Source organism: Bidens hawaiensis, unplaced genomic scaffold (genome assembly GCF_021521415.1).
Source record: "Bidens hawaiensis isolate Kalapana, Puna unplaced genomic scaffold, B.hawaiensis_p1.1 tig00031580_1, whole genome shotgun sequence".
NCBI lineage: Eukaryota > Viridiplantae > Streptophyta > Magnoliopsida > Asterales > Asteraceae > Bidens > Bidens hawaiensis.
In genome coordinates this window covers 68,654-95,477 of record NW_027495346.1, presented here as the reverse complement: position 1 = coordinate 95,477, position 26,824 = coordinate 68,654, and the positions used below count along the sequence as shown (strand labels likewise).

At 34.1% G+C, this 26,824-nt stretch overlaps 2 protein-coding genes across 2 annotated transcripts; one reads left to right on the top strand and one right to left on the bottom strand.

The window, feature by feature from the left end:
- The first annotated feature begins 1,948 nt into the window (after positions 1-1,948).
- Positions 1,949-11,164, top strand: LOC143582396 (protein SEMI-ROLLED LEAF 2-like). Its single transcript, XM_077064973.1, has 18 exons — positions 1,949-2,089; positions 2,154-2,228; positions 2,304-2,419; positions 2,495-2,609; positions 2,695-2,823; positions 2,904-2,951; positions 4,174-4,367; positions 4,446-4,642; positions 5,662-5,942; positions 6,719-6,868; positions 6,957-7,328; positions 8,471-8,620; positions 8,709-8,912; positions 8,994-9,185; positions 10,006-10,143; positions 10,225-10,362; positions 10,607-10,798; positions 10,886-11,164. Exons 1-18 carry the CDS (start codon positions 1,955-1,957, stop codon positions 10,985-10,987), a joined length of 2,928 nt encoding a protein of 975 aa, XP_076921088.1. The 5' UTR covers positions 1,949-1,954; the 3' UTR covers positions 10,988-11,164.
- A 2,847-nt stretch (positions 11,165-14,011) lies between these two features.
- LOC143582397 (peptide chain release factor PrfB2, chloroplastic-like) lies at positions 14,012-18,114 on the bottom strand. Its single transcript, XM_077064974.1, has 7 exons — positions 17,782-18,114; positions 17,489-17,701; positions 17,290-17,391; positions 17,005-17,142; positions 16,038-16,342; positions 15,059-15,212; positions 14,012-14,412 (listed from the first exon to the last, which is right to left on the bottom strand). Exons 1-7 carry the CDS (start codon positions 18,112-18,114, stop codon positions 14,278-14,280), a joined length of 1,380 nt encoding a protein of 459 aa, XP_076921089.1. The 3' UTR covers positions 14,012-14,277.
- Between the last annotated feature and the right edge of the window lie 8,710 nt (positions 18,115-26,824).

The window sequence follows — 26,824 nt, the reverse complement described above, 5'->3', positions numbered from 1 at the left end:
ACAACCTAACAAATTTATATTATATCAATATACAACGAAACATGGTTCAAATCAGGCAATCCCGATGCGCTAAGTTGATCGTTAGACTCGTATCCCGGCTCTCTTCATTGTCAGGAAACATATTGTCGAAACACCACATTTTATTTTTTGGTTTTGATTCTCGAAAGGGGATAGTGAATTGTGTGTGCATGTTTTTGTGTATGGTAACATATATATATATATATATATATATATATATATATATATATATGGAGAGGATCATGAGAGAACTCCTATTTATAGAGAGAACTAGAGAACTAATAATGAAATATTTTTAATTTAATTAAAAAAATATTTTTAAAATTTTTTTTCTTTCATCCTTCTCATATGTTGTTATTCTTCACCATAAAAAAAAAATAAAAAAATAAAAAAAATTAACGAGTAATGCATATATGCAATACACCGACTTTTTTTATAATGCATATGTGCAATAGTGTGCATTTTGATATTTGAAATAGTGTTGAATAGCATATATGTAGTTGTTTGTATTGTATATTTGCAATAGTGTTATATTATACACAAAAATAAAAAAAATCGATATAGTGCATATGTGCATTAGTGTTGTATTACATATATGTGATAATGTGTTTTGCATACAATTATTAGTGTCGTATTTGCATATATTCAATAGTGTGTATTTAGATAATGTATTTGTGTTGTATTATATGCAATAAAACACTATTTTATATATACAATACACACTACTGCACATACGCATTACATCGAAGTTTTTTTTAGGAACAATATCATCTTATTAGAAGGAGGAAAGAAAAAAAAATCATAAAATAATTTTTTTAAATTAGTTAAAAATAATTCCTTAATAGTTCTCTAGTTCTCTATAAATCCCACCCCCTATATATATATATATATATGAACCATTATATATATATATATATATAATAGTTCTCTAGTTCTCTATAAATCCCCCCTATATATATATATATATATATATATATATATATATAAATCCCACCCCCTATATATATATATGACAAAGATCTTAAGAGAACCATTATAAAATTGAAAAATTTGAGAACCATTTTTGACCACTAAAAAAACCTCTAAAATTTTTTTTAAAAAAAGGAGCCGGATTGCTCAATTATTCAAACCTATATGCCCCGTATTGTGCAATACGCGACATATATGGTACGAAATGACAACCTAGGTTGTCAGTCGTACTCTACATGCCGCATATTGCACAATACACGGCGTATATCACTATATCCCTTAATATGATGGAGCGTATTGTACAATACGCCACATAAAAGACAGACACCCTTTAATACAGGACGTACATCACAACTCATTTAAAAAGAAAGATGATAGAGGGAAAAATCCAAAGAAGATTTAAAAAACAAATAGGTGCGTTACAAAGTCTGAAACCGTAGGCCCAAAAAAAAAGAAAAAAAAAACATAATTAAAGTGTTATTGAGTCTGACAAAAGCTTACTTGTTCTTCTCTCTTCCATTACATTAGTCACCCACGTGACTGTCTAACGTACGCATCCATCCTCCTCTCACCAATCTCCATTCAACTCAAACCCCTAAAATTACAATTACAACTACAACTCTTCTCTTCTCTTCTCTTCTCTTCTTCCTCCAAAAGGTACTTACTTTATTTCACCCACAAAACTCTGCAAATTTAGTCTCTCCATTTTTATTTAGATAATTGTGCAAAATTACTCAAATGTGTCTCATATTTCTGCTTCAGTAAATCTTGATTTTCTGCTTATGGGTTGTTATATTTCTTTTTTATTTTGAATTCTAGGTGCATTCATGTAGTTTAAATTAAATTACGTTTTCCTAATTTTTGTTTACGACAAGAATAAACTTTTTTAGATGCGAATTTCTACTTTACATTTAGGGTTGTTTATTCTGTTTTTAAATTTTGAAACCTAGGGTTGCTGGAAGATATTATGGGTGTAATTTCAAGAAAGTTATTCCCAGCATGTGTCAACATGTGTGTTTGCTGCCCCGCCCTGCGATCACGCTCTCGCCAGCCCGTTAAAAGATACAAGAAACTGCTTGCTCAAATCTTCCCCAAATCCCCTGTTAGTTTCAATTTCTATTTTTTATTTCTTTTCAACAAACTGATTCTTTTTATTTTCGGTGCAGGCTGACGCTCCTAACGAACGCAAGATCGCCAAATTGTGTGAATATGCAGCCAAAAACCCTTTTCGGATCCCCAAAGTTAGTGCCTGCCTGCCTGCACTATTATTATTATTATTATTGATGATTAATAACCACTGTTATTATTACTTATAGATTGCAAAGTATCTCGAAGAAAGATGCTACAAAGAGCTGCGCTTAGATCATGTTCATCTGGTTACTGTTATTACTGAGGTGTATAGTAAGTTGATTTGCATGTGCAAAGACCAAATGTAAGTTCTTATTGTAGTTTGTTAGTGTCGTCGACTAGTATAGTTAAGTGGGAATTTTTAAAACTAAATTTTCAGGGCATATTTTGCGGTCAACTTGATGAATGTTTCGATTGAACTTCTGGATGATATTAAACGTGATACGGTCCAGATAATTGGATGCCAGACTCTTGTTAGATTCATCTATAGCCAGGTGAATAATAACATCACTTCATTTTAGTGGTAGCACCTTTTGCTACTTTCATATGTTTTCTTACGTAAGACTTGCTGCTCTATAGGTGGATGGAACTTACACATATAATCTTGAAAACCTAGTTCAAAAGCTTTGCATGCTAGCCCGTAAACCCGGAGAAGAAGACGAGAAGACAAAATTAAGGGCAGCAAGCTTACAATGCCTTTCAGCCATGGTATGCTTTTAACAAATTGCGCTCAAATGCGAATAAGCGTCTTAAATCAAAGATAACACTTTGTCTAACGTGTATTGCAGATTTGGTTTATGACAGAATTCTCGCATATATTTTCTGATTTTGACGAGGTTCGTTTATTTTAATCACGTTTTTGTTGGTTGATAAGTTTCTTAACGAACCGAACAAAAAGGAATGGGCCATGTTCGTGTTCTTTCATTTAACTTTAGCTGAACAAACGATCGAACACACACAATTAAACGAATTGGATTTTCTGGTTCGTGTTTGTTCGTTCAGAATACGTGTGTGCATGCTTGTTTGTTAATGGTATAAATGAACGATTTACGAACACAAATGAATGCACATCAATGAACAACCATGACCGAGCGAAACCAACTGAAAGTAAACATGAACATCAATATGCTGGGCCAAAAATATAAAAAAAATTATACTAAATTGTAAGAGGTGATTCTTTAATTCCATAGAGATGGACTACTTTGTAATGATCATAATTATTTTAAATAGATATAAACGAACGAACTAAACCAACTGTAAACTAACGAATTTAAATGAACACAAACGAGCGAACATTCACAAACGCAAGTGAACGAACGAGGCACGTGTTCATGCTTGTTTGTTAACCAAATAAACAAAAAATCAATCAATCAATCAATCATACCCAGTAAAGTCCCACCGACAGCAAAGCTATAAGTAGGGTCTGGGGAGGGTGGGATGTAGGCACACCGTACCTCTATCCAAAGGAATAAAGAGGTGGCTTTCAGAGAGACCCTCGGCTACATGTGTATGAAGCAAAATAAAGGAAATCAAAGTTTAACAGTTATATAAAAACTACTACTACTAATAATAATATTAATAATAAGATCACAGTTTAACAGCTATATAAAAACTAATAATAATTATAATAATAATAATATATGTAAGGGAAATACCATTATGGTATGTGACCTAAATAAGTTAAGTCTAAGCCCTAAGGTATTCAATTCTCCCTAAAAATCCTTAACTTTAATTCTACTTCTCCACGAATTCCTATCCTCAACCATGTCCTCGGAGAGGTTTAGGTCTATCAAATCATTCCTAATCCTCTCATCCCAAGTCAATTTCAGTCGTCCTCTACCCCTCCTCCCCTCTATAGTAATGTTTTCTACGGATCTAACAGGATTCGTCGTCTGTCTTCTCTTCACATGTCCACAAAAAACATTTGTCAATTTTCGTTTGTTTATTAGTCAAACGAACACACTTCCAGCCGAACAATTCACTAAACGTTCAGTTCATTTACACGCTTATCCACATGTGGGATTATTATAATACTGTATATTGAATTTCGCAATGCAGATTGTGCATGTGATTTTGGGTAACTATGAGCCAAACACCAACTCGAGCCAAGATGATGATCGAGGTGAAGCACATCATAATTGGGTCGATGAGGTGGTTAGATGTGAAGGGAAGGGTCCTGTCAATGAAACCGATTCTAGCTACATGACTGTAAAACCACAAGCTGAAAAGAAAGATCCATCCCTTTTGACTAGGTTATGATCATTACTGTCCTTACAACTACAATTTTTTTCCTTCAATAACATGTTTGAATCAATTGTATTATGTCACAGAGAAGAGGCTGAGACGCCTAAAATATGGGCTCAAATTTGCATTCAACGAATGGTGGAACTTGCTAAAGAGAGTACAACGATGCGTAGAATACTCGACCCGATGTTTGTCTATTTTGATTCTAACAGACAATGGGTTCCACCTCATGGGTTGGGATTGCTTGTTTTGTCTGATATGGCTTACTTTGTAGAGAGCCCAGGTACTTTGATTTGTTTACATTAGGGTATAGATGAGCTGAACTGGCTTGTATAGCTTGAGCTCGGCTCGTTTTGAGAGCTGTATCCAACACTCGAGCTCTGCTTATGTTAAGCACTTTTCAAGTTCGAGCTTGGCTCACTTACTTATTTACTAGTTATTATTATTTTTTCTCATATAATTATTATATGTATTTGTAATTATATTTTTATACAAACACACACACACACACGTATATAGTTCAGTTATTTTTTTAATAATTATTAGGGTTATCGGGTTTTTGTAAACTAGCCGAGCTGAGCTGTCTTGGTTTGTAAACGCGTTGAGCCTGAGCCAAGGCAAGCTTGACTCGTTGGACTAGTTTAGCTCGCTCGTTGGCTCGTTCTAATAAAGCCCGAATTTTAAAATATATATGAATTCTAACCAAAAGTATACCAAATTTAATATGTGCAAGTTATAGATTTTATAGTTTATTAATTATGCACTATGTGTATGCAATAATGTATATAAATTTTTAAAAACTTAGACCAGCCTACTCATAGCTTTTTACGAGCTGAGCTCGAGATCAATGCTTCAACTCATTAAGACAAACGAGCCAAGCCCGAGGCTTTTTATGAGTTCCAGCTCAACATTTCAGCTCGTTAATACAAACGAGCCAAGCCCACTCAACTCATTTATTGTCCTAATAAGTATACATATAATTAATTCATAATGTAATCTATATTTATTATATATTTGTATTAATACAAATTGTTATATATATATATATATAAATTCTTGTTTCATTAAGGCTAGCGAGCTCGGTATATGAAGCTTAGGCTCGTTTATTAGACGAGGTTTATTGGCTAAGTTTAAGCTTAAAGCGAGCTGATCTCCAGCAGCTAACAAGGCAACGAGTGGCTTGGCTCATTTACATCCCCAGTTTGCATTTGCCTCGATTTAATTAACCTTTTATGTTGTTCCAAATACGTACACAAGTTTTTCACATGATTTATGTAGTGGATTTGATTGTTTCTGTTACAGAGAACAAGCAGTTGATACTGGCTTCAGTTGTTCACCATTTGGACCACAAAAACGTGTTGCACGATCCTGAACTTAAGTCATATGTCATACAAACTACTACCGCTTTGGCCAGACAAGTTAGATCTGAAGTTGCTCTTAAAGATATTGGTTATGTCAGTGATCTCTGCAGGCATTTGAGGAAAAGCCTTCAAGCAACCGATGAATCAGTTCGTGAACACGAATTGTTGAATACGTTACTCCAATCTTCAATTGAAGATTGCTTACTTGAAATAGCCAAAGGGGTATGCTTATTTTCCAATAAATTTCCTCGGGTCATATTACTTGAGTATATTACAGTTTTTGTCCTGTATCAAGGGGTGTGCATGGGCTGGTTTGGGTTTGATTTTGGCTCAAACCGATCCAGAAACTGTCCAGCACTTCAGTTTCGGTTTTAGTATTTGGGATTGAAATTTTTGGGCCCGCAAAAAGTTGGCCAAAGTCAATGAATTAGGGCCCAAGTTTTTTTTGTTAATTATGAATTACTTGATTATTATACATTTGGGCTACTATTTGGGTTATACAATTTATTAAATTCTTATAAATTACATAAAGTTCAAAATAAAAAATGAATATCCATAAATACAGACCAGTTTGGTTTTTCCGGTTTTATATCCATGCAAAACCAAAATCAAACCGAAATTTTGGTTTTTGCAAAACCTTAACCAAGTTGTTGGTTTTTGTTTGGGTTTGTTTTTCGGTTACGGATCGGTTTTCACATGCTTGCAAATCGTTTCCTTATATTCATTAAGTACAAAAAGTCATGAAGTTCATATGTTGTCACAATTTTCATCCTTTCCTCTATCCGTTGTTTTGTTAGTTTTTTAAAAGTGACCATTTGCTCTTACAACTTTGTGTGTAATTTTTACAATTCTATTATTTTCTATTTTTTTTTCTTTTATTCTTCTCACTTTTATTATACAGAATTTTATTAGTTTTTATTAATTAATTAGTCACCTTATTACCTACTTTCTTTACAATTCTAAAATTCTAATTTCAGTTTGTATAATATCTTTGCTAGATTGCTGATTCACGGCCACTGTTTGATGTAATGTCAACAACACTCGAGAATCTACCCCCAAGCAGCATCGTTGCCCGTGCAACAACGGGATCTATGATTATTCTCGCCCACATGATTGTCGTTGCTTCGGTTTCCTCTAGTGCACAACAGGTAATATTAGGTGTTTCATATATCCAATAGTTTAATTTAAAAAAAATATTTTTTTTATATAAATCTTTTAAATTTTTACATGTACTAGGTGTTTCCGGAGGGTCTTCTTCTTCAACTTATTAAATTAATGTTGCATCCGGATGTTGAAATTCGTTTGAGTGGACATCAAATATTTTCTGTTCTTCTGATCCCAAATTCTAACCACTTTAGACGCGATGCTTCTAATCATACGAGAAGATGGAGTTCTGATAGTGCATCTGTGCTTGCAATGGTTACATCTTTACTTAATAAGCTTCAAAGAGAAAAAGACGGGCCAGGAGTTGAAAAAAGTGAAGATTCTATTCAGGTTGAAAAGGAAAACACCGAGGCGGAAAGGAAAAGCGTGCGGGCCCACAAGAAATCCCCTAATTTTCAGAAAATAAGCTCCATTACTGTCGGTGAAATGGCGTTGTCTGATGCAGTAAGAACATGTCATCTTCTACATATTAATGAAAAGGGAAAAGAAGAGGGGGGGGGGGGGATTGGGTTCATTCGGGTTTGGGCTGAATTTATGGTACCGGTTAGTTAGGTCGACCTACAAATAGTACTTTTTTAATTTTTAAGAAAATAAATGATGCATTTAATCATTTATTATGATTAATAGAAGTAACATAATGGTAGGGCTGTAACCGAACGAACACGAACAAGGTCTTGTGCATGTTTGTTTGTTAAGGAAATAATGTGTTCACAAACACTTACCGAACACGATTTTTATGTTCGTGTTCGTTCATTAAGTAAATGAATGTGTTCACAAACACAAATAAAATTGGAAGAGCCTAGAGATTAAGACCGGTGTATTCATCAATGTGAATTATGAAAGCCTGTAAACGAATTGAACGCACACAAACAATGGCATGTTCGGGTTTGTTCATTTAACTTTAAACAAACACTTAATCGAACAAATATTTATGTTCATGTTCGTTTATTTAAAAAATGAGCATTTGTGTTCGTTTATGTTCGTTTGTGTTCATTTGTTTAAAATCTAAACGGAACAAAGATAAACGAACATAACGAACATATATGAACAAATGTAAATGAACACAAATAAACATAAACGAAGATAAATGAAAACACTTAAATGAACACAAATTAACAAATATAAAACCTTTAAGTAGATGACTTATCCAGATAATATTTAATTATTTTCTATTAATACATAAACGAACATAAATAAACAGACTTAAATGAATGTTAATGAATATAAATGAACGAACGCAGCATGTGTTCATGTTCGTTCGTTTAATTAAATGAACACAAATATTTTGTTCATGTTCATTCGTTTATTAAATAAACGAACTTCCCACCGAACGGTTCACGAAAGTTCACCGAACGTTTGGTTCGTTTACAGGCCTATATGGCATGTTGCTCATTCATCAGTAAGCATATTAATCTTTATTGTGGTAGAATGATGGAATCATTTAACTACATCACAAGATATACCTTAAGGAAGAACCAACCCTACAAATGGAAACTATCTATGATCTTACAAGAGTATGGATTTTGAAATCCCTGCACCGCTAACTTGGCAAAAGATAAAAAATGTTCTTTTTTTTGTTGTGACAGGAATCATCCGTTATGAAGTTTAGTGAGGATCAAATTACTCAATTACTGTCGGCTTTCTGGATACAAGCCAATCTTCCCGACAACACTCTTCCAAATATTGAAGCACTAGCTTATTCCTTTTGCTTAACACTCGTATCCTTGCGTCTCAAGGTAAGATGACATCATATCTCATTCTTTTTCTGACATGTAACTTCAATTTCACGTGCGAAATCACCATTATTTCCATGTATTATTGCAGAATCCAAATGACAATCTTGTTGTCCGCATCTTTCAACTTCCTCTATCACTTTTAAAGACATCATTGGATCATATCAATGGAATGTTGTGTCCAGCTCATCAAAGATCACTTCTTACATTATCAACCTCAATGCTGATGTTTGCTGCCAAGATGTATCAAATTTCTGATATTGTTGATGTACTCAAGCCAATGCTTAAATCAGATGTGAGTTTTCTCCTTAACTGATTAGGGTTTATAATAACATCAGTGCCTTTTGACACTTGATTGATGATTGTTTCGTTTCAGGTGGATAATTACTTGGGTATCAGTGATGACTTTCAAGTGCATGTGAAGCCTCAGGCAGATCTAAAAGAATATTCTTCGGACCATGATAATAAAACGGCTGCTGCATTGCTTGCTGAGTTGCAACGCAAGATGTCCCGGTCGTATGGGGCCATTGTTGATATTTTAGTCAAAAAGTTATCTCATATAACACAGGTAATGTCTCTGATGGATCATGATTCTTACATTTCTTTTTTGGGGTGGAAATTTTAACCCATTATTTATTATCGGGTCTAGAAGATTTGCTGAAAGGGGAATGAGTCAAATGGGCCTAATGGGTTGAAAGTTGCTCAATCTTTGTAACACATACAATTTCTTAAATCAGTTTTATTTAAGATTTAGATTGCTATTGTGTCTATAATCATAATTAACATACATTCTTTATTAAAAACTGAAAATGGACAAGTGTTTGTGGGGCAACCCAATCTGAAAGTTTCAGACTGAAACTAGGGCTGTTCAAAATGCTTGCCGACCGCTCAATATCGGCACTTTTGTAAACAAGCAGAGCCGAGCTAAGGTTAGCTTGGCTTTTAGGCTCACCTGTAAGGTTCGTTTAGCTGGCTCACGGCACGTTTAAATTAAAGCTCAAGTTTTAACCTAAATTATAATATATATGCAAATTAGAATTCAAAAGTATAACCTAAATTATAATATATATAAATTATAACTTTTGTAGTTTGTTAATTGTGCATTATTTGCATGTTAAAAGATCTTATATATATAAATCTCAAATCTCAATATGTGTAAACTTATAAAATTAATTTTTATTTTAAATATATGAGCTTGCTCGAGCTTTTTACGAGCTGAACCCGAGTTCATCATTTCAGCTTGTTATTATAAACTTCCTGTTTGACCCAAGCCAAAGAAAGACTTGTTTCAACCAGAGCTGGTTTCACCCATTCCCAACTCTAGTTATTTCTGATGGATATATGGTTCTTTTTAGTAAATTTGTGTTTCTTTGTGTCTACTTTATAAGATGGAGACGGCTGAACTGCGTATTCAGTTATTGGAAACATTCACGCCCGATGATGCAATGTTTGGTCCTGAATCCATGCTTCATTTGGAGAACTCTCACAGAGTTGCTCATTCAAAAGAATCCCTTTCTTTCGATACGGTAACATGTTAAAACTTTTCGTGCAATTTTTTATTCCCATATATTTGATAACAGTTTTTAAGGATCTGTTGTTTTCTGCAGGATTTTCCTACAAGCTCATTAGTTGAGGACGATGCAGTCAGCGAATCATCTGTTTCAGATCTCTCCCGATTCATTACTAAATCTCCTACACAAAGCTCTCTGTCTCATGTTATTAGCATCCGGCAACTTCTTGAATCAGTAATCATCTTCCTCTCTTATCTCTTAAAGTCGAACAACTTTCTATTTTTAAAAATCTTTGAAAGTTGAAATTACTGTATTGCCCCCGCGGCATTGGTTACTGGGCACACTTGATCTGGGTTATTTGAATCGAAGCGGTTCAAGATATTTAAAATTGTTTCCGTTTGAGTTTCATGTTATTCGAGTCCATTCGAATAATGAACGCTCTAATAGTTCTAATGACACATGCAACTTTGGCTTTTAGGCACTAGAAGCGGCTGGTCAAGTGGCTGGAGCCTCGGTCTCCACTTCACCCCTTCCATTCAGTGCAATGGCGGGCCAGTGTGAAGCCCTCGGCACCGATTCAAGGAAAAAGCTTTCCACTTGGCTTTCACATGTGAATGGGGACGCAAAACCAGCTGATACGCGTTGTGGTCAGAATTCAAATGTCGTGAAGGTTGGTTAGTTGCCTTTACATGATTGTTTCTTGATCTTTGAATTTACTCGGTTTTGTTAACTCATCATTTGACTTGTTGTGATATAGATTCTGGGTGAGGATGAGGTGGTTCGGGCAGGAATGAACAGTATGAGGCTACCTCCGGCTAGCCCGTTTGATAACTTTCTGAAAGCGGCTAGGTATGCTTAGAAAAGATGGGTTTTCAAACAGCCGCGCGTAGTGATGGGTATCTTAAGTTTAGGTATAATTAATGTAAGATTCAACTTGATTGACCTTTTAGGACTTGTATTTCAGTTTGATGATGTTAATGAAGGTTGTAAGAATGGTTAACTTGGGCTCGTAGTAGGTTTGACTCGGAACATTTGGATCCCTTTTGCTTTCTTGTTTGGTTTGCTTTAACCCCAAAACATGTTATTGGTCATTATCAAGCTAAACAGGATGTTGCAATTTGCAGCTTGCGCTCATCCTTCAACAATCATGCTAAGGCTGTGTGTCGTGGGATGACTAGCAAGAGCTAGTTATCGTGTCACGTCATTGTCACGTAGACACTGGAGTTTTGAGTTAACTAGCACGTTGTAGGTTAACTTGGTTTAACTAATATTTAAAATAAAAGAAAAAACAACATAACCATAGGCCACCACCATCAACAGAAGCGCTGACCACTATACCAACAACAGGAGTGCCGCCCACCACCGTTTAAACGTATTCATGCAACTGGGTTTGAGAATCGCATAACACTTAGAGGTGCACAAACTAGGTAGGAACCGGTTTCGGGTATGGTCAACAAACGTCAAAACTGGGTTTGGGTAGGAACCAGTTCCGGGTATGGTCGGGTATTTGACCGGGTTTCTTTCGGGTTTCAGGTAGGGTAGGGTAGGGTAGGGTCCGGTTCTGGGTAGAAACCGTTGGGTCAGGTCTAGAACCGGGTTTTTTTTTGCACCTCTACTTCTTAGATCCACCATTCTTACTCGATCTAGTCGAAACAAGACCCAACCTCCCACCCAAATTTGAATCACATCAAAGCCTCATGTCGACAAAAATTTATAATAGATACCCTAACTAGCGAAAACAGAAGTTTATACAGCCTCAAGTCACAAATTGAAGACTTAGGACGTCAACCACACTCATATGCTGGTTATGCGAATTACAACTACACACACACTCACACAAGATTACTCTATAGAATAGTAACCACATTTTATAATTGAATAAATGAGGCAACTCATAATATATTTTGTTTCAATTAAGTCATTAAAGTTTCATTTCTGTTATAGTCCAAGATATTTTACCTGCAGAGCAGGTTATGCAGTTTTTTTTCCTAAATAGGTCGACATTGAAAAATATTTTTTAAAAATTTGAGAAAAAATAAATTTTAAATTGCGAATAAAAAATATAGAAAATCTGATTTTTTTTTGTAATATTATTTTTTCTCAATTTTTAAAAAATATTTTACAATGTTAAACTATTTAAAAAAACCTACATAACCTGCTATCCATGTAAGGATTAGAACACTTTAACACACTTTAGTGACCTGATTAGAATAAAACATTTTATAAGTGACTTGATTGGAACAATTTTAAAACTTGGTTACCACTATAGAGTAATCCCCATACATAAATACACATTGATTTGTTGTGTTACTTAATTTTTATAGAACCTTAGAGCATTCCTAACCCATTCCCTATATTATTGTGAGGAGAGTTTGTAAATTATAGGGTAAGGTTTTAAGTGGTTGTGAGTGTAAATTATAGGGTGGAGAGAGAAAAGATAGTGATTTTTTTTTGTAAATTTGGGGAAACTTTGTTTGTCCATATTTATTTTTTAATATTTGTTGAATTGGTTGTGAGTAGAGGAGAGAGAAAACTGTAATGATAAAGGTATAAAGTAATATTATTTAATTGAACAAAAAAGAGAAATATAGTGTTTTATAGTGTAATTATAAAGATGGAGATGAAGATCCGGACGAGAATGCTCTTAGGGTAGGGGCTTTACTTGAATAAGGATATATCAATGAAGATGAAGGTTTTTTTTTTGTTATTTTTTATTTTTATTTTTAACATATATAGCCCCTCTAATTTTTGAGTTGGAACCAAGTCTTCAAGTTAGTTACATAAAATATCCTTTAAAAGGTTGAAACTTGAAAGGACTAAAATGCTCTCATGTGTAGTGCATATGTGGCGACTTAACAAGTGGATGACTGTTAGTGTGGATTTAGGACTAAAACCGAAGAATATATTCAAATAAAGAATAAAGAATGAAATGATTTTTTAAAAAACGACCCACTTCATAATTTTGATAATTCAAAAAGACAATCTACAGAAAAAAAAAAAGGAGAAACAACATCATAATTTTGATAATTCACACTCTCGTTTATAACGTTCTCTCCTTTTCTTTTCTTTGTCTTCATAAGAGTCTGGGAACCGCCACAGCCATGGAACCGGCCGGTGGTCGACCCGCCGCCCCTAGGGTTCCTAAATGGAACCCGACAATGATGACAACATCATAATGCACAAATAGATGAAGTAGAGAAAATATGAATCGTGAGGAAAACCTTCCACCGCTGCCATAGACGGATGGAAAGCCGCGGCAACAACAGAGCAACAATTACGTTTCTCTATAGAGGAAACATCATACCGTCATATACCTCCACAACGTCGTCGCCTAGGGTTACCAAAATGGAACCCGGCAACACACAATGACAATCGAGAACTGATAAGTGATATCGAGAGTCAAAAACACAATCTAGATGAGAGGAGAGAAGGATGAAGGTTTATTTCTCTCTCTGGTTTACACAAAAGATAACAACACTGCTATTCTTTTCAGACCACAAACGTGGACAATACGCCATCAGATAAAATCCATGCACCAGACCACGCGTAGCACGTAGAAACTAGGCTTGTGGTTTACGCACCTAGAAACCAGGCTTGTGGTTACAATCAATCAAGCACAGTGGACTACGCCAAGTTCACCCGTAAATATCAATAATCTGCAAAAGTAACCTTCTACTTTGGTCAACCCAAGTTCTAAGTTTGACAATGGCTAGCAACTTAAAAAAAAAATATAAAAATAGAACTATTAAAAGCTTCACAAAACCCTCCAAAATAACATTTAAACACCTTAAAAAAATATTTGTCTTGGTCAACCCAAAATACATTGAAATGATATTTGACTTGGTCAATCCAAAACACCTGAAACGTATTTAAACACCTTAAATTTGTTTTTTTGAGTGGTCAATCCACACTTATCACATCTCTGTTAGATGCCTTTTTAAATGATATAACATTATTCTAAAAGTTTATATAACAAAACCAAAATACTTAAATAGCCAAAAGATATAATTTGACTAGGTCAACCCAATTTCTAAGTTTGACAAAGAGTAGCAACTGAATGTGATACTGCTCCTTTAAAAGACCACTTGGTCAACCACCTTGGTCAGGATTTACCTCCAGAAAACTAACCAAAAATTTTACACCCGTTTCTTATGCCTCGCTATTTTCCTTATCCATCGAGTGGGTTAGAAAGCTCAAAATGAAGTCATCGATCTCACCTTCAAGTACTGAATCTGGGTCGGAAACCTCATAATTGGTCCGTAAATCCTTCACCATTCGATAAGGCTGCAAAGTTTAATGACAGAAAACATAAATTATTAGTATTTGACTCGATGTGGCACTTTTGACCCATTGACCTTATAAATTGGTCAACGGGTTATGTTAAAAGATCTAGCTAAAAAAAAAGCAGGTCGAACTGGAAGAAGTCAACAAAGTTTATTCAAGCACATAAAATAAAACCTACTAAATTGCTTCATGAAAAGAATGATTTAGATTATTACTCTGATAATACAGCCATTGCAATCACAAGTAGGCCATTAACTATTTACAAAACCATGTTAAAAAATTACTACACTTCCAAAGCTATGGATAGAAACGTCAATCCAAATCCAGCCCACTTGACCCACACCGTTTTGCAATTACCCGGCCTACCTGGGTTGTATTTTATTACAGGTTTTAAAAATAGGTTCAAAGTCACCAAACTCCTACTTACCAGATAAAATATGATAGGATTTAAAATAATATACATTTTATAACCTTATTTCAAATAATAATTATCAGTAAACTAAAAAACAGATAAAATCCGTACTTAAACACTAAATTTTGACCCGAGCTTGTTTTGGCACACTACACAGCCCATTTTGCCACATGTACTAAGAAGCCAAATGTTGTCTCTTTCCTAAAGAGATGAAGAACAAAAAAATAAACATACATGAAGTATATATGACCGTATTTGATTGCCCCAACTATTGTCCGTTAGAGACTGTGTATATTGTGCATTCATCTGAGCCTGGCGAGCCATCTCCCGTTGATCCAACCGCGATTGTAGTACCGCCATAGCAGATGCCTTGTTCTGGTGTTGTGACCTAAAAATAAATAACAGACGGTATGCAGAAACTGTAATTTTGACTTGCTTAATAGCGAGTCGGTTGTTTTACATCTCAAATACATAATTTTACACATAAGTGGAACAGGTCAAACGGGCCGGGGGAAATTATCAAAAGACAATTACAACCTCGTAAATTGTTTTATTCAAAGATCCCGATTATTATGTAAGAATCTTGTATCTGTAATTAACTAATTATTATTATCATGTTATTTATTACTAAAAACATTGTTCTTTAAAATGTATTGCTTACACGTTAACGCGACCTAAAGTAAAAAAAGACACATAAATACACATCTGTGTCATTCAAGATTCAGATTATTATTGTAAGAATATGTATCATAATCATAACTACCAAAAAAACAGTAAAATTTTTAAAAACTTGTTTGCAGGCTAACCTGACCAACACTAAAAAGGACCCATTTTAACACGAGCCTGTTCTATTTAATGTGATCTAGACTGTTAACGTAAAATCATGTATCTATAATCATAATTAATGATTTAATTATTACTGAAAAACATTATAACGTAAAGAAAAACCTTGTTTCCAGCTTCGCCTGCTTTATTCAAAGATTTAGATTATTAGAGTCTTGAATATATAAATATAATCAAAATTTATGATTGAAGTATTTACTAAATTTAGATTATTATTGGACGAGTCTTGGATAAATAATCTATTATCATAATTAATGAGTTATTTATTTACTATAAAACTAAAAAAGTTTAAAAATAAGTGAAGGGCGATCCGACTCATACTAGAAAAAGACCCATTCATCACAAATGGAAGAGAAATTGTGACAAATACCTCTCATTTTGGCAAGCAGCGGTGATTCCAGTAGGTATGTGGGTTATCCTTACGGCACTATCAGTCACATTAGCGTGTTGACCACCGGCTCCACCAGATCGGTATCTTTCAATCCTTAGATCCGATTCATTGATTTGAACATGGTGAGACCCATCCCCTAAAATGGGTGTTACAGCAACCGCAGCAAACGAAGTGTGTCGACGTTTAGCACTATCAAAAGGTGAGATACGAACCAAACGGTGGGCCCCAACTTCCGCTTTTGCATATCCGTATGCATATTCACCATCTACTCTAAGCGTTGCCCTCTGATACAAAAATCAAACAACACCATTAACAAACATGTTTCATCACATTCCATTATCATGTTTGGTTGGCATCTATAAAAGGAATGAGTTTTCTTAATATTTTAAGGGTAACTTTGCAAAATAGTAACCAAGTTTCTCAAGTGTTTCACTAAAATCACTCAGTTATTTTGTTCCTCTAAAGTTCCTCAACTTTCATAAGGTGTTTCAATCTTGCGTAAATATTTTATAAATTAAGTAACGCGCAAATGAAACATTTATGAATCCTGATTACTATTAAGAAATTTTTTTTTTCCATCTTGACTCCAATTGAACAATTATGAATCTTGGTTATTATATAGTGAATCCATTTTCTTCACTACTATCTCATACTTCAAGTAAATTGCAAAAAGAAATAATCACCAAATAGCAATCAAGGTTCATATATATTTCATTTGTCTCACTTAAATTAAAAAAAAATAACATTTATCAAAAAACTACAAGAGGATTGGAACACCTAATGAAAGTTGAGTAACTTTAGAGAAACGAAAAAACTTTTGACTTTAGTAGAACAATTAAAAATTCTGGTTACTATTGTGTGAAGTTTTCCCTATTTTTTATACATTTATGTTGATTCGATGTGTACTTTAGCAAAAAATGAATGAGAGATCATGCAAGTTAAAAACCTTAATTCCTGCAATCTCACCACGCATTTCATCCACAACTGTGACTCCATATCCATGGCGTTCGGCCCACATTTCATACATATGCATCACCATGCCCGCCCAGTCCATGCTCTCAGTGCCACCCGCCCCTGCTTGCACCTAAAACAGCACAAGTACCTAGTGAGTACCAATAGTCGAAAACAATTAACTAATAATCAATTATGTAAAATAACCATCAACAACCACAAATTTGGAGAACCTTGTTGACCACAAAGTGGGCCCCAAAACTCATTGTTAGCAACAAACCTCTATGTAACAAGAGCAAGAATCATGTTCCCCTGCTAGCAAAGCTTCAAGTTCCGTCTCTTTGACACTTTGTCTCATCCTTAATAATGCCTTTATTGATTCCTGTAACATATTAAATGTTTATACAAAAGTAAATGAAGAAAACTATGTTCAAGAAGTGGAAAGAAAATGGGTCATAAAACATGAATTAAGAACCAACTGATTCCAACTCTGGATCATTCTCTTCTTGAGCAAGCTTGATCATGTCTATATGGTCAATTAATTCTTGTTCAAGAGCGTTAACTTGTTTCATTTTGCCTGTTAGTGAAGCGTGCTCACGGCTTATTTTGGCTGCATGAACAGGATCGTCCCAAAGGTCTGGCTTTTCCATTTGAAATGATAGCATCTCCAGTCTTACCTTTAACTTGGTCCACTGTCACACGCATAATATCACTATTACATAATATCACCTATAAATAGAGAAATTGTAATTTGGCTATAACATATATATACCTGCAAGCGTCTCTTAATAAGAGAAATGGATTGAGCAATTGCAGAGGCATGGCTCTTCCAATCATCTTCTTCAGTCTCATCCAGAATCACCCAGTGATGATTATTAACAATATCATCCACAGTAAGTCCATCAGATGTCGATGCCGCATGAGTACTAAACGGCATCATCAAGATTGGTTTTGTATTCGAATTCGAAAACCCAGATGCATTCTTCAATGAATATGTAAAATCAAAGGCGGAAACATGATCCTGTGTGGAGATTGATTGGTAATGGTAACGATATAATAAAATGGAACATGTTCTATATGCTCTTCGAAGGATCACTGACGACATAATTCTTTCTTTCTCAATCTTGCAAAACCCCCCACCCCAAAAAGTAAGTTTATGTGGTTTCGGGTTTCCTATCAAATACCCATAAGGCCTTATGGCCCAAACAAGTTTATACCTGATTCAACTAACACCTTGAGCTCATTATTAGTGGGTGAATAAAGGGACTTCTTATAACCACTCTTCGTGTGTCAATCAGTATTTCCTACGTGAAAATAAAGAGCGAGAGTATGAAGGAGAGGATCTGTAAACCGTTTCTATGAGAAAATAAAGAGTGAGAGTATGAAGGAGAGGATCCATATAGCGTTTGTCCATGTGTGGCATTTATAGCCGGAGATGTAGAGAAGGATTGGTCGAGCTGTCACTATCAGTAGAACCTTCTGTTCTCGTGGGAGAGCATGAGGTTTCTGATTGGACGTGACAGCTGGTGGATAATGACGGTTGTTACCTGAGGGTACAGTGTTGGCGTCGTGTGACTGAATCTTCATGCAGTCGAGATTCTTTTTGTCCTTGATGTCTCCTTTGAGGAATCCTCGGTTGTAACTGGTCTAAGGACTAGCCGTTTTGCACTGTCTGTCTCCTTTAGGGTGACATGTCCTCCGTCCGCAAGGGGTGCTTGCAAGTATCTTACGTGATGATAAGGCTAGGCCCGCGAATGCACTCCACGATCTCGTGGTTTTCTTAAGCTTGTGGGAGGGTCTAGGACCTTATCTCTTCAGGTTCCCCTTGTACATTGTTTCTCACATGCTTGTCGATAGCGGGTGGGTGGATTTTTGGACTGGTGAGGTTTTTATGCGGGTGGTGTCTTCACGGGTGTGTTTTCTTGCGAGAGTTCTTATCTTCATTGTGAAGTAGCATTCTTGGTGGGAGGAGACGTAATGAGTATAAGATTTGGTAAAAACGTGAAAGGACGTCCGACATGGCAGGCGGTGAAGTACATCTTATCGGTTGTTTTTTCGCTTTTTTCATGTGTGTGGCGACTACGTGCCTTGCAAAAACGGCGTTTGAATTTTCCCACCTAATGTGGCACCACATGATTAGGTCAGTCTCTCACTTTCCCTTGCATGTGTACCCATCACATTAACTATGATGGGTATAAATAACCGACGGTTTTACGATTCTTCCTCACATTCTCATCTTTATCCCCATTGAAGAACTGGGAATATTTATCTTAGTTATCTCAAAATTTCTTTCAAATTTCCCAGTGTTTCTGCTTTTTTCTCAGATCTAGCTATGGCGTCTTCGTCTGATTGTGAGAAGAAGGCTTTTCTCTTAAATGCATCAGATTCCAATAAAGTGGGAAAGATCTGATTATACAAACTCATCTCAAATTATGGAATATTGCCGGAGTGGGAACTAGAGAACCCAGTGGAAGGAAAGACGGCAGCGAAACCTCTAAAAGGCAGATTGCCCTTTATTTTGAATCTTTCTCATCTGGCAACTTCCGACTGCCAATTACCAAGTTCATCGGGAACTTACTGGCGTCATATGGGATACACATTACCCAGGTTCACGTATAGTGTCACACCCCAACCTACGGCGGAAATGCCGGGGTGTGAGCTAATTGCTCACAGTCCTCAGGGTACTATCATGCAATATTTATAATGATGATATCTATTAATCAATTTCAATAATTTAACAAAGTTCAAATAGACAAATTACAAAATTTCCATAAATAAAACAAATAAAATAAAATCTAAATTTAAATTTTGTATCTTTTTCTCTAGCATGCAAACCTAAGTTTTCTTCAAAACGAGCTTGAGAATCACATCACACGATGACCTGCATATGCGTTAAAAATACAAATAGGTTTTGTCAACATTAGGTTGAGTGTAAACACCAGATTTTCATGATTATATAATAATAGATAAAAGAGCAAACTGCGTCAAGTGAGATAAATCAATTTAACCAATGAGCAAGTAAATAATGTTATCGGTAAGCTCGATGTCAGATAAACTGAACGATGGATAACACGACGGGGGTATGATCATACTAGACTGAGAATATGTTGGACCTCTCCGACATCTATTCAAGTAAAAGCATATAAGCATATAACACGTTAGACATAAATTGTTAAACACATGAGACTAACCGTTGCAAGTTTTGAGTATTAAATAATAGTAAAATATCTACAAACGTATATGTCCCCAAAACGGTTGAAAATAATAAAAAAGAAGGGGAGTGGGATACTCACCTTAGCAATCAAGCACGCCAGAAAGGTTAAATAAGAAAACGAAGAATCACGCTCTTCGGGAGTTACCGACGAGAAATCCTAAGTTACAAATAATTGAGAAAATAAATACGATTTGAATAATGGATCCTATAACTCGATGAATACTCGGGATTTGATGATCATGTATATGCTTACGAAAGTTAAATATCACTTTGATTTATTATTAATTTTATTATCAAAATAATAAATATGATTTAATTATAAAATACATTAAAATACTTGAATAAATATTTATAAAGATTTTATAGTTTAAAAAAGAGATTTGTTTTTTTTAAATTAAAAAAATGTATTTAATATAATTATATATATTTTTATTATTAATAAAGATTTTATTTATAATAATATTGTAATTAATAAATGATAAATAATGAATAATAATATGATCTTTTATAAAATACTTAAACTTTATTCTTATTACATTAATTAACAAAATCATATTAGATATATATTTTAGATTAAACTCTTTTTAATTAATATATATATATATATATATATAGGGGATGGTTCAAGAGAGAAATGAAATTAGAGCGGGAAATGCGAGAAATCAATATGAGCCATTGATCTTGTTAATCAATGGTATAAAATGATAGTGGCAAACATGTAATAAATTAGAAAATCATATATATGGTTTTGAGTTAAAAAGGATAATTTCGTCCTTTATGTGTAGCAGTTAATAAATTCTAATAAATTCCACGCATTAAATAACCAAATAAAAATTCTCCTAGAAATCCTCTTGACAAAGTTGACATAATTTTCCATTAATAAAACTTGATTAGCATAAAACATTCGTTTCTATAATTTATAAACTAGTTGATGTAATAATTTATTTCCGTGATCATTTTAATTTAGATTTGTATGTAACATAATTGGTGTTGGTTTACTTTGTGTTTAATTTTTTTTGTTTTTTTTTCTTTTTACGTTACTTTATATAATTCACACATAAGATTTGTTTTGTTTTAATTTGTATTATCAAACTACATACACTAAAACTTTGATTTTGTATAGCACTATATTATTACGTACATGATTTTGTTACAACCCTAGGGGTAGTTGAACTTAATTACTTGTGTAGGTATGTTTTTTTGACTGTGTAGGTAAAATATAAATGTAGATGCTTATTAGACAATCAATTATAAGTGTTGGTAATTTGTTTAGGTCTATGTGGTTAGTGTAGGTCTTTTTGTGATTAGTGTAGGTGTACATATAATCTATGATTATGTAGGTACAAAGTTTAGTTATGGCCTTGCATATACTTGAACACAATTATTGGTGTAGGGATGTTTTTGAACTGTGTAGGTAAAAATATGAAGGAAGATGATTATTAGACATATAACTATAAGTGTTGGTAATTTGTGTAGGCCTGTGTGAGATTAGTGTAGGTGTACATATAATATGTGATTTTGTAAGTGCACGTCTATGTGTAATATTTTAAGTGTTCAAACAGTGTAGGTAAAGTATGAAGGCAGGCGATTTAATAACATTTGGCAATTCAAATGCATTTATATGGTTTTCCAAATACATTAAGATGAGAATGTAAGGCTGTGTAAGTATATGTAAATGGATACTTTGGGTCGCGCACTACACAATTTAGTTACGGACTTACACATACTTGAACATAATTGCTGGTGTAGGTATGTTTTTGAACTGTGTAGGTAAAATATGAAGAAAGATGCTTTTTAGACATATAATCAACAAAATGATTTTGATAAATTACACAAAAGAAATTCTTGTATGTTTAATTTAAATAGACTCACCATTAATTGAACAAAAAGAATAAATTATAATGAAAATAAATAAATGAAACATGTATTCTGTAACTTTCTTCAAATAATAACTACTTACCAAAATTATGAAAAACCTATTATTACTAAAACACCCTTATAAATAAAATAAATCATAAAACAAAAGAAAATTTTTGATTGGATGATTTCATTCTCTCATTTCTTACAATAAACACATTTCTCTCTTGAACTTAAACATATATATATATATATATATGATTTTAACCAATATTCGGAAAAGAAACTAGTTGATATGTCGTTTTTAACAAAGCTTAAATTATTTACAAATTTTTATAATATTTATAATATTATTTAATGATTTTATAATGGTTAATTAACATCAAAATTAATCCCAAAAAAATAAAGGAGCTGGCCGGGACTCGAACCCACGCCAGTGCCGGCACAACTGTTAGTGAACGGTTTTGTCATCTCGAGTTTTTGTAATAGTCTTTGTAATTTATTATTATTATAATGTAAAAGGGCATTTATGTAATTAAGACCCATTCGTTATTTATGGCTCATTCATTAAGGTTGTTTAACGAATGAGTCCTTTCGTTGTTATTTATAGTTCATTCGTTAAGGATGTTTAACGAATGAACTTTAATCGTTATAGTTATATGTCCATTCGTTAAGGATGTTTAACGAATGGACCTTAGTTATTACTTAATGTATTCATTCGTCATGGAATGTTGACAAATGGGGCATAGCGAATGAGTCATTCGCTATGCCATCTTGGTAAAGTATGTAAGGAAGACGAATGAAGGCCATTCGTTATGGGATGTGTAACGAATGGTAACTCATCTTCTACATAAGGTTGTTCATGCCTTTCATAATTTAAGTGTTCTTAACGTAATTTTCCATATACTGTTGATTTGTGTAACAACTCGGGTTTTCCGAATTATTGCTTTTATTAAAATACCCGACTTGTTTCGATGTCCGGGTTATTTTATTTAAAATATTGTGTTTATCAAGTTATATTTTATTATTTTACTTATATTTAATAATTCATATTATGTTTTTAATGTTTTTACATTTTCTACCCAAAGTGTAAGTTTCAATCCTTTATGTATCCCATTTCAAACATCAGGGTCCAAACAGTAAGTGATGTTATAACCCATTTCCCTTATCTGGATAATCCGTTTACCCATATCATTATCTAAGTGGGTTTTCTTGAACCAGAATCCAATTAACAAATACTTGGACAATAATTTTCGTTTAATTGTAGAAATTGATCTTGCATATCTATTGTTCTTACCAATTTCGGCCTAGCCGACACCCTTAATCAAGTTAACAATATCAATTTTGATCAGTTCTTCCATTATTAACCAAACCGACAACCCTAATCCCTAAATCTATATAAACAATGATGATTTTTGCAATTAATTACACACATACGATCCTTATAACCTCGTCGACGTTTCCCCTTTATTTAATTGGATTCAATTGGCTCGTTTTTATTTCGTTCATCAACCCTTAAGCGCCGGCATGTTCTAATTCAATTAATCCTCGTTCGATCATCGTTACAGGTAATTTCATATATGGTTTTAATCACGTTTTCATGGAGATCAAAAGCCCTAAGTTTAATTTTGATTTGCATTAACGGATTGATCAATTTGATTGTTAGGGTTTCATGATCAAATATGATTGAATCTGTTACTGTTTTTAAATAAAGATTTCTAAATCTATTTGCATTAAGCTGGATAGCTCAGCTGGTTAACCATATGACTTATAGGGGGGCAGGTCACGGGTTCGAGACCCTGCCACCCTGATTTTTCAGTTTATTTGTAATTTATTTTAAATCTCTATTAAGTATATAATTAATATTGATAATCAAATAAAACTATTTTATTGAAAACCAAATCTATGATACTTGTTTAACTCACGTTTTCATTCGTGTGTGTATATATATATATATATCAAGTAAACTATATAAATAAATATGTTTATAAAACTAAAGAAAAAATATAATATTTTCAAGATATGTTTTTATAATCAAACTAATTGTTTTAAATAATAAATCTTTATATATAATATTATAATATTAATTTAATAATGGTTATCGAGTTTTCATAATCGATTTTGTACATTTACTTAGCGTATCCGTACTTCCCCTTTCCTTTATAGGCTTTATCGTCAACGCGTGATTTCCCGCATTCTTAATATTCTCGTTCATCTTTGTTCGTCTATTGAGGTGAGTACCACATTCCCCTATTTTACTTGTTTTCTCACGTTTTGGAGACATATGCGTAAATATACTTTTCATACATACTTATACTCAAAACTGCAACTTTTTCTTATGTGTTATCAACTTATACCTTACTTGTTTATGTGCTTATTTTCTTTGTATACTTTCGCATTCGGAGAGGTCCAACATAATCTCAGTCTAGTATGATCATACGTAAGTCGTTATAGCCTTTGTGCTTCTCGACATCTCAGTTATACTTGCTCATTTGGTTAATTTGTTATTCTCATATGACTTGTTGCAAATACTTATTTTATATATATACTATATGTACAACTAAACTGGTGTGTTGCTCACTCAACATGTGTTGTTAACAAAATTCTATTTTATACGCATATGCAGGTTATCGCTTGAATTAGTTGCAAGACTTTGTGAAGATTTAGTGAAGAATTATGCTAGAAAAGATAAAATCAAGAATTAAATTTGTGTTTATTGTTTGTTTAATGAGTTGTATTTTGTATTTGATTTATTTGAAAATTGAATAAAATTAATAGATATTGTCATTTAAATATTGTGCATGATAGTAACCTTGAGAGCTGTGACAATCAGTTCGCGGCCCGGCATTTCCGCCGTAGGTTGGGGTGTGACAGATTGGTATCAGAGCCGAAGGTTTAAGATAGGTCGTTAGAAATTGCCTTAGACACATGTTTAGGAACCCTATACGTGCCTATCTATTTACCTTTATGTGTTTAATTTTAAATTGTTTACAGCTTTCTTAGATAATTATTATTTATTATCTATTGTATTGTTATGCACACACACACACACCAACTCCGAGGCTATGCCTCAACATTCAAAGAAAACTTTTCGAAAAGTTGATTGCTTTTATTTACGGGAAATTCCTTAAGAATTCCCACCTGTTGTTTTCACTCGTACACCTTAAGGCTAGGTTATGTGGCATGTCCCTACGATAAATGAAAGGGGAATTGAAACTGTGAGTTGGGCACTGGCAAAACGATTCCAAGAACCAAAGGTAAGACGTTATTCCTTACCTGGGTGATAACCTGATCACAGTACTCAACCCTATGGACCCGAGCGAGACCCATAAATGCCATATGACTGACACCTTAGGTTAAGTTTAACCGAATTCACGGTGATTTCGTGGCTAAACTCGGTTTTCCCGATTATTGTGTTCCGTTATTTAAATGGTTAGTTGGGTGAAAAATCCATGGAACCCATGGACACTCCTACTATACATTTCTTAACTTGTTTTCGTATTTTTGTTGGAGTAATCAAACGTGGTGGTTCACAAGATACTCAGACTACCCATATTTATTTCGATAGTTCGATATTTAGTTTGGTCGGTTAAAACGCCGTGTAATGCTCATTGGGCCGACAAACTTCATTGCATTGTTAATTCGTTAATTAGTTGGGACAATCAAATTGCCATGTAACGCTCATGGGCTGTCCAACTCAATTGTTTTTGTTAGTTCGTTGGGCCATTCAAATTGCCATGGAAAGCTCATGGGAGGCCAACATCCACAATTTATATTTCGTTAGTTTATTGTAAACTTAATAATTTAAATTTTAAACGGACTTAACTCCTCATGTAGTCATCACACATAAATCTTATTGACTACATCATCTAATAACTATTTACGCTAAGTACCCCCTTATCTTATAAATTTTTACTTTTAATCCTCATGACGCAATTCCCCACTTCTTAAGACAACATTATTATTTTCACATAATTAAACATTTTACTATTCTTATGATTCCTCAGTTTATCCTTCATCTTATAAATCCTCATTTATTTTTTGGTTCTCATAAAATGTCTCATCTAAGAAACCACCGTCATCCTCGACATCAATCGTCTAATTCTCATGACCACCGTATGGCCGCCTGTATCGCCAAAGAGATAGCTACTGCGATCCCTAGGTTAGTGACGCAAATTCAAAACATCAATGAAACCGATTTAACTTTTCCAACTAATTCCTCTGCTGGTGACTACAAATCATTTACCTCCACTCATCCTCACAACAAGAAATGTAAGAACCTTGCTGCAACAAATCCTAATCACCCGCAAGACTCCTCAAACAAGAAACCTTACCGCGGTCCTTTTTCGTCATGCTCCATTTGTAACTATCATCACTCGGTTGGATCCCTATGCCGTCGCTATACCCAATGTAATCGTTATGGCCATCTTGCTAACACCTGCCGTATCCCGCTTACTGCACAAGCTATTCCGCAACAGCTTACCTCTCATGCTCAACCTGATGTTCCTAATACCCGTGCTTGCTACCATTGTGGAAACCCAAATCACCTCGTAATGTGTACCCTCAACTTACCCAAGCTCATCAAGCCCAATCTACGACTACACCATACTTGACCCATGCTCAAACCCATCAATCTCATGCCCCTCAAATTCCTTCCATCAATCAAGGTCAACCTTACTTAACCCAACACTACCAAACGTCGCAACCACAAGCTCAAGTTTATCAGACATATTTCCACCAAACA

Bases quoted from the DNA above. Each gene is read 5' to 3' on its own strand.
- LOC143582396 (XM_077064973.1), top strand. From the start codon at position 1,955: ATGGGTGTAATTTCAAGAAAGTTATTCCCAGCATGTGTCAACATGTGT. The intron at 7,329-8,470 runs GTAAGAACATGT...TTGTTGTGACAG, and splicing joins AAATGGCGTTGTCTGATGCA to GAATCATCCGTTATGAAGTT. The intron at 10,363-10,606 runs GTAATCATCTTC...TTTGGCTTTTAG, and splicing joins TCCGGCAACTTCTTGAATCA to GCACTAGAAGCGGCTGGTCA.
- LOC143582397 (XM_077064974.1), bottom strand. From the start codon at position 18,114: ATGTCGTCAGTGATCCTTCGAAGAGCATATAGAACATGTTCCATTTTA. The intron at 17,702-17,781 runs GTATATATATGT...TGCGTGTGACAG, and splicing joins TTATTAAGAGACGCTTGCAG to TGGACCAAGTTAAAGGTAAG. The intron at 16,343-17,004 runs GTTTTTAACTTG...TTTTTGTATCAG, and splicing joins GTGAGATTGCAGGAATTAAG to AGGGCAACGCTTAGAGTAGA.